This window comes from Nesoenas mayeri, assembly GCF_963082525.1.
Source record: "Nesoenas mayeri genome assembly, chromosome: 1".
In the NCBI taxonomy this organism is placed as follows: Eukaryota; Metazoa; Chordata; class Aves; order Columbiformes; family Columbidae; genus Nesoenas; species Nesoenas mayeri.
The window spans coordinates 172711805-172720675 of record NC_137541.1 but is presented as its reverse complement, the minus strand read 5'-3'; the positions used below and the strand labels follow the sequence as shown (position 1 = coordinate 172720675).

Below are 8871 nucleotides of genomic sequence, written 5' to 3'. Positions count from 1 at the left end.
ACATTCCCCCAGAAGGATAGAATAAGGAATAAAAAACAACAAAAAGTGTTTAATTGCCCCTTATCTCAGTTATAGAATTGAGTCTGAAGAGAGGAGCTCATCAGCTCTATCTCTTAGGGGGTTATAGATAATTTTTGTCACTTTATATGTATATTTTATTGGTCTTTATTTATCTGAAAGATAAGGTAAGCTCAAATTCAAGGTTGCCCCTGACCTAGATCAAGATAGTTATAATAGAAACAGCATTAACAGCAAATTCAAGTGTAAGTAAGGTGACAAAGGTGACAGTTCTAGAAAAATAAATACTTAATGACAAGATTGAAAAAAAGAAAAAGTAAAAAAGAAAAGCAAAGAAATTTACAACTAAAGATATATGTTAATGATCTGTATTTCTCCGTGAATGCATATGTCCATGAGAAAGACTGTCAAAGTTTTAAGAGTCTAAAAGGAAATATCCCTTTTTTCTTCATTATAATTAACTCAGTCTTGTGAAATTTAATGTGCTGTATGTATTTCAGCACACACAAAAATATCCAATGCTTGTCAAATTCTTTTACTATTATTTTTATTTCACATTTAGTGTTACATTTATTTATTTACTTATTTATATGTTATTCTGAGTAGTCTTATGGGCCCTTAATCTCTATTCTCATTTCCATGACTACTGAATATGGAAGATGGAATCACCCAGCTAGACCACAACACAGCCCCTGAGTGGTGGAGCTAAGTGACAAAATGGCTGGCTTAAAGAAAAAAGATCCCTCAAGGGATACCAGCGATTTGTCGCTGCTGCCTGCATCTGCCATCTCCCCTCGCACGACACGAATTAGCCAAGCACTTTGGAAGGAGAATCAGTCTCTTCGAGAAGAGAATCAAAACCTTCAGCAAAAGAACAGAGCTTTTCGTATGGAGAACAAAGCCTATTATAAGGAGAATGAAAGTATCCAAAGAGAGAACAAAGTCCTTTGGGAACAAAATAAAGTCCTTCAAAGGAAGCATAGGGACTCTCCAGAGGAGGAAACAAAGCACCTTGAGAAACAGCAAAAGGCCCTCCAACAACAAAATAAAGCCCTCAGAGAAGAGATTAAGGCTCTCAAAACACAAGAAAGAGCATTTGCGATGGAGGAAAAAGCTCTTCAGCAAGAGATTTTAGCTTTATGGGAGGAAAACAAGGCCTTCAAGGAGCAGCTTAAAGCTCTTCAAAAAGATGACAAAGCCATTCAGGAAGAGGAGAAAGCTCTTCATGAGGAAAAACATGCCCTCCATGAGGAGAAACTTGCCCTTCAAGAGGAGAACAAGGCCCTTCAAGATGAGAAAAAGGCCCTACAAAGTCAGGAGGAAGCCCTTCAAGAAGAGCACAAAGTCCTCCATGAATGGCAAAAGATGCTTCAAGAGGAAGAAGAAAGCAGTATAAGTAAAGAATCAGATGCTTAGGGGGATTTAGCAGGATTAGTAAAGAGTTTACAAATATAGGAATTTTTGTTGTTAGTCAGATATTATGGCCTCATCTTCATTACAGAATATCAGCAGCAAGTAATGGATAACCTGAGCCATAAAGCAGTCTGTTAGGCTTAGTGCAAAAGCCTACGAAGTTGGAAACTGGTGAAACATGTGTGTTGGTATCTTGAATCCCTGAAGCCTAATAAATTACTGTTGGCAATACAATGCATACCTGCAGATGTCTGCTTTATTGAGGTGTTGAATACCACAGAAAATAAGTGTCTTGTTATAGTATTCAAAGTTTAGATTAACACAATTTTTTTTTGTTATAGAATACTGGAATATATTCATAGAAAATGGATCTTGATAATAAACACTGAAGTCATATACAATTAAGACTGCATCAGACTTCCAATTTTAAGTCTAAACTTAACCAGTAAAACCATGTTTCTGAAAGTAGCTGGTATGAAACATTTTCAGAATGTTAATGAATCATTTGCCTCAGAGTTTTTCCTTCGAAGATCCAGTTAAACATGAGTTTTGAGAGAAAAATTCAATATGTCTGTGTTACTAAACAAAGAAGATTGGGAAGCAAGCTTGAATGCAGTCTTTCTGAACCAGGAAGTTTTTGCTATTTCTGCTTTGTGTAGCTCCAGCAGACAATTTCCAGGTCTATAGGTATGCACAATTGCTCCTAAAAGCAATGATTAGGTGAGCCAGGGTTTTTCTTTAATCTTATACATTCCTCCAACATCAGCCTTGTAGGCTTTGTATGCTTGGACAGACCTGCACACATGTTTGTGTCACATTCCAGTACCCATAAACCAAAATTTTACTATCATATGATAAAAACACCGCCCTTGTGGTGTGGAAAGATATTATTTCAATATCTTGGAACTGGAAAACCACACCAGAATAAAAACAGCACATTAAGACTATCTGGTGTGCATAGGAAATCAGGGACAAAAACTCACTGTGTGGATCTGGCTAGTCCACTCTAGCTGCACATACGCATAAGCAGATTGCCACAAATGAATATTTGAAACTGGGCCTTGGGTCCAGGTCTCTGGAAGATATTTCCTGTCCTCCCAGGAAATCAAGTTACCAACAAAATGCAATACAATCCAGAATATTTGTTAGTGTAGAAACAAAAGTTCTAGAAAAGGAAGTTCTCTGGTCATGGCTCCAAAATCTCAAAGAGAAGTGATATTGCAGGCGAAGTGGAGCGAAGTCATGTATAGTTAGCACCTGAGACAAACAAGTTAATATTTCTTTTCTTTTGCCAAATATTAAACTCTTAATATAAAGGCCAGAGAGGTTTTTGAAAGCTGAGCACAGTGGTGTACTTGTGGACATCTAGTTTGGTAAATCTGATGCAATTTGGAAAGCACATTATCCTGAAGAAACATTAAGAGATTTTTTCTTGTACAGATGATTTCCCAATTAGAGCTCTGATGTATCTTGTCTTTACTTTAAAGGTTTGGATTCATACCCTTTCTCTTGATTCACATACTTTGCATGTTGGAAGCATTCTGGACAGACATCTGTCACACAGATCTTTATGGTCAGAGGGAGCTAAGAAGTGAACTATGGTTCAGTACATGAACTTTTTTCTGGATGCAGACTAAATCATGTTACTACGTAAATATCATATAATAATTGTTGAATATGTTGTGACCTAAAAAATTTGAAACATTATATGACCATAGAATGATTTAGGTGGGATGTGACCTCTAGAGGTCAACTGAAGAGGTCATTCACTGAAAGCAGGGACAGATTTCAAGTTACCTTAGAAGGAAAACATTAGGCAAGGTTACATCAGAATGGGGGAAAAACAATGCCTCATATTTGCCCAGTTCCCCTGCCTGGTTCATCCATCTAGTGTTGGACAAATCACATGTTACCAGATCATCAAACCATGTAGGTCTGCAGTGTTTTATTTTCTACAGCAGGAATCTCAAACTAATTTTCATCAGTGGCCACATCAGCCTCATGGTTCGGCCTTCAGAGGGCCGAATGTAATTTTTATATTGTATAAATATAGGAGTAGTTACATTTATACATTCCTAAAACTACGTTCGGCCCTTTGAATACAACCATGAGGCTGATGTGGCCCCCGGCAAAAATGAGTTTGGCACCCCTGTTCCGCAGCCTCATGTTACTTCACATGTTCTTGGATGATTCTGCTGCCTGATGGGTCAGGTGACTAATTTCTGGTTCCACCTATGACAAGTCCTGCTCACTGGTAAAGAATATATTGGCCCCAAAGTCTGTTAATGAATAGAATAGTTTGTCTTTCTGCCAGTTCAGGTGTCATTTCAGCAAGAGTTTTGTAGCTGTTTCCAGATTTCTCTCCTCTGCAGTGTGCATGGTAGGCCAGGAACCCCAGGTATGGTGTGGCAGATGTTGTGGGCAATATGGTCTCAACCTGTGAAATTTGACTTAATTTAATTTATTGCTAATTAATACAAAATTTTAATTTTTTTTCATTTATTGAAAAAAAAAAAAAGAACCAAAACAAAGCATAAATCAACAAGAAAGTACCTTTCCTCCTTGTGCTCAGCTTGAGAACTCCTCCTTCTACACCTCAGCCTCCCTTGTTCTCATCTCACATTGCACATCTTCTTCTCCAATTCTTGTAGCCATATATGAGGGTGGGGTCAGTGAGTAATGTTTTCTTTCTGCTGGACCTTGCTTCTTCCCCATTTGTATGCATGGATTACTCACAGCTGTAGTCCCTTGCTGGTCTCTGCCCTGATGTGTGTTGCCTGCAGTCTCTCAGAGGTACCTTCTCTGGCACAGGGTGTTTCTTTACAATAGCGCATCTCCAGCTGTGTCCTTGATGATGTCTTCTTCCATCTGTCCTCTTCATTTCTCTGGAGGTATTTTCTCCTTCATTTTGTCGTGCCTCCAGTAACTGCTGTTCTTTCCTACACAGGTGTGGATCAAGACACTGGAGGCTTCCCTGTCCTGCTGCGGTTGTGGTGCAAGATGAAGTATCTACAGCAGTGTCAGAAGCCACCAAATCCAGCTGTGACGGGCCCAGAGCATCTCTGAACCTCCTGCACAGAGGCCCATCCTGCAGCTATTGGCTTTCCAGCCAGCCTAGCAGTTACACCCAGTGCAGTGTTCCTGTAGCCAGTTTGTTATACCACCAGTATGAGTGAATGGTCCTGTCCCTGAGCCTGGACCTTGTGTCAGATAACTCATGCAGCTACATAAAAAAAATACATATGCGGGTACATTTTGATTATGCCTTTTTATTCCATACTGAATTTATAATTAGCATTTCTGTGCCATTCAAATTCCTGCTACCATTTTTCACCTCCCCTTTTCTCCTATTCTGCCCACTCAGAGCTGAAGTGCAAGTGAACAATGCTTCTAACTAGGATTTGCAAAGCTCAGCAGCTCATAGTTTTGTGGGGTTTTTTGCACTGCAGTTGGAAATCCTAAGAAATCATTCCCACACTAGACAAAGGAATTTGTGACTGCAGTGGAAAGAATTTTAAAATTTCCGTGCAGAATCAAAAATTGTTTTCTGGACAAGGAAGCAGGGCAGTAAGTTTGGGTAGTTAAGACACATTCTGAGTCAAACACAAGACTCATGCATGTTAGACAGCCCTGGTTCACATATAATTTATGTGGTAGCCTATGCTTTGGCTGTCAGATGGGGCATGTAAGAAGAGAACACTTATGCACATAAGACAGTTTGCTGTCATGCAGGAGAAAGTCTCTACCTTTGTTCTTTAGCGTGATGAGCAGCTGATGGACAACCACTGCTTTCCCCTATGGTAACTTGTTACACCTTCATATATTCTGATAGTCTGATATTCTGATATATTTCAGCCTCTATTGAAGCATTTGAGGCTGCTCTACCCAGGCTGCTTTCTCTAATCTTTTGCTTCCCTTGGTTCTCTTGGAATTTTATTATGTGTTTACTCAGAATTAGGGACTATGATATTAACTTGGCAAGATTATGTGCTAGTTATTGTAATGTTACTTCTGGAAAATGCTGCATTTACTTCTAATTACATTAGGGGTTATTTCAACTCAGGGTTCAGATATTTATAAGATGAAGAAATGCAGTGCTTTAATTTGTCTTTATAGCATTAATATGATTGAATTTACTTACAGATGAATAAATTAATTATTCTATAAATACATTATGTTTAAAACATTACAGAATTATTGTGTGTAATTAGATACTTCAAGTATGATTAACAGTGTTTCAAAGTATTTTTATTTAGCTGTTTATTTGTTGTGAAAAATTAAACACCACTGTGGCATTAGGAGTGATGATAGAGTTTCAGCTGAATGTATATAAGCAGCCATACGCTGACTATTGTGTGATGCTGAAGCTCTTGTGTTGTCAGCAGAATTAAGTCTTGTTGGAGGCCATCACCAGCAATGTGTGTATGGGATCGATATTGGTGCCAATATTGTTTAACATCTTCATTAATGACCCAGACAATGGGATGGTATGCACCCTCAGCAAGTTTGTAGATGACATAAAAATAGGAGGAGTGGCTGATACACCCAATGGATATGATGACATTCAGAAGGACAGGCTGGAGATTTGGGCCAATGAGAGTCTAATGAAGTTCAGCAAAATGAAATGCACATTTCTCTAGGGAAATTCATGTAGAGAAATAAACTCATGTGACAGTAAATGCTTGTTGCTAACCACCTGGAAAGCAGCTGTAGAAAAGGACCTGGTAGCACCGACAAACACTAAGTGAACAGGAGATGGCAGTGTGACCTTGCAGCATAGAAGGCTAAGGGTATCCTGGCCTGTGTGATAGACATGATACGCACCTTGTTATGCCTTAAACAACTGATTTTGCAACCTCTGTCAGGAAGGAAAAGATAGTGCTGCAGAGGCAGGAGGATATCTCTTCCTTGAGGCCTACCTATTCTTTGTGAAATGAAAGCACCAGCCTTTGAGATAAAGGCCTTAACTGGGCTTACACAAAAGCAGGGCTACAGAGTGATCACTGACCAGCAAGGGGGAAATCACGAGTCACCAGCTACCCCTACAGGACCAACCGACTCACTTCTGAGACAAGCTGACTCACTTTTGGGACCACCCACTCACTTCAGGAACAATCTCCTTAATTAGCATGAGGAGTGAGCAGAGGGAGGAGATGAGCTGCCCTCTCCTATCTCACATGAAAATTAACTAAAGAATAAAAAGCTTCTCACTCGGGACACTAGTGGCATGTCATGGAAGTTGGATCACACCCACCACCTTGAGAGCTAATGAATGCATTGCACCTACTACCCTGAGAACTACAGAGATCATCACTGGATTGACTGACCTTTGGAATGGTAGGCATCTTACAAGAAGTTTATAGGAAAAGTGCATCACCAAAATGATGAAGCAGATGAAGCTGCAGGGAAGAAATCTTCAGTCTCAGTAGGGCTCTACCTAAAAGCCGTATCTATGGACACCAGTGAGTTTTAGCCTCAGGCTACTCAGTGTCAATACCCTCTTGATTTCAGCAGCAGAAGAGCCAACTGAATCCCCGGCATAGTACTCACTGTGGATGGACTTAGTTCTGTCAAATGTTTTCCATGCAGTAGTGAATCTAATGAAAGTCATAATCTTCCAAAAGTGAAAAAAAATTTCTAGAAGAGTCAGGAATATCAGCTGGTAAGCAGGAACATTTTCCTCTGCATAAAAATTCTATGTGTTTCACTGCACTGCAGAGGAGACCCTCTGTTCTTGTCAGATGTTAGGGAAAGTTGAAGATACCATAGCAGAGAACTGTTTAGCTCTACATGTAGATCCTACAAAGTAGTCTTTTAAGAAAGTTTGTGCAAGCTTAAGGCAAATTTATGAAAATATGGGTTTGTGTTAATCGTGTGGAAAAAAAATATTTCTAAGCTTTGAAAATACTACATTTTTATTTGCTCCAGGGATTTTTTTTTTTTTTCAACTAAGTGGATATGTCATTTAAACCTCCTCATGGCGTTGATTTGGAACGTTAAATGTAATATAAAATAAAACAAAAAATCAACAGGAGGTCCAGGAGGCAGAGCTAGGTGCTAAAATAAGGCTTTGATGCTTATTAAAACAGTCAAAATATTGCAAGCCAATAGAATTAAGACTATTGATGTGTAAATCTAATATACAAAGTATTTGTACAAGGGAATACACATCTCTTGTTTGGCATAGTAGTACAGCTTCAAAATGCTCTAAGCCAGAGACATATTTTCTGTTTCTCCTCTACAGCTACAGATCTTGGATATGCTTCAACTCAAAGTAGCCCCAGGTTTGTAGACATATGAATTAAGGGCATTCTCTTAGGCAGGATTTTAGGAAGATGGAAAATGCACTGGTGTAGCTTTCACTGGATTTCCACTTGCTGGTTACTTTACCTGAAGCATAATATTAACAGTATTTCTGAGTGAGAAAAGCTGTTTAGAAGCAAGCTAAATTAAAAAAAAAAAAAAAATAATAATAAAAAAAAAGATAAAATAGAAAAAAACAGTGCTTAGAGTGCTTTAGTCTAAGGATGCTGATAGGGTGAAGCACTTCTATGTGAGAGCAGAAAATTTTTAAAGTACAGTTCTCTTGCACAATTAGAGGTAGGTTGATCAGAAAAATATCTAACAGACACAGGATACTCAGTCTCTCTGCATGTATAAAGAGGAGTGTGTGGATGGAACAAGAAGAGGAGAAGAAAAATCGATAACCAATAACATTCACGATTAGATTCCTCAGAGTGGCAGATTGGAGCAAAATTTAAGATAACCCTAATACTGTGCTCACAGAAGGTATCAGTGTTTACACAGATTCTAAGATTGACTTAAATCCTGTAGAGTGAAATATGACTAACAGACCAGTCTAGAGTAAACTGTAGGTGATAGATCATTCTTCATTACAGTAATTAGATATTTCCTCTAGATCATGTCTCTATACCACTTGCTTGAAGGTCATTTTCATAGTAAACTGCAGTTCAATCCAGTACTCAGTGCATATTGATTTTTCCTCAGTATTTGATTCACAGAGTATATGGTCTATTGTCTTTTTTGTCTTCACTATTGGGATCAGAAAACTCATGCTTTAGGTCTAGAGGTATCCAGTTCATTCCCCAATGTGCTGATCAAGAGAATAATCATTAGCCATCAGAAAAACACTGAATTATCATATTTGTATACTGCAGATTAATGATGTGTATCCTAGAGCTTTTAGTAAGGTGATTCAAGATTAGTCTGAGAATAATAGTATAAAACTGAGTAGTGAGAAACAGAAGCTGAAAAATCCAGGAAACTTTCCAAGTTAGAGAATTAGAGTCCAGAGAATTTTTCTCCTAATGAAAACTGTGGAAATATCAAAGCTTCAGTCTCATAAAACATTTCAGTCACTCCAATGTGTACTATACTAAATAATTGTTAATTTACAATTTAATGAACAAGCTAGCTGTC

The 8871-nt window shown here is 38.4% G+C and overlaps 1 protein-coding gene across 1 annotated transcript; it reads left to right on the top strand.

Annotated features, from left to right (window-relative positions):
- Positions 1–735: 735 nt before the first annotated feature.
- LOC308053170 (uncharacterized protein) lies at positions 736–1434 on the top strand (the record flags this gene model as incomplete). The annotated part of the gene is made up of 1 exon (XM_080363960.1): positions 736–1434. The coding sequence occupies one exon, from the start codon at positions 736–738 to the stop codon at positions 1432–1434; it is 699 nt and encodes a 232-aa protein (XP_080220086.1).
- Between the last annotated feature and the right edge of the window lie 7437 nt (positions 1435–8871).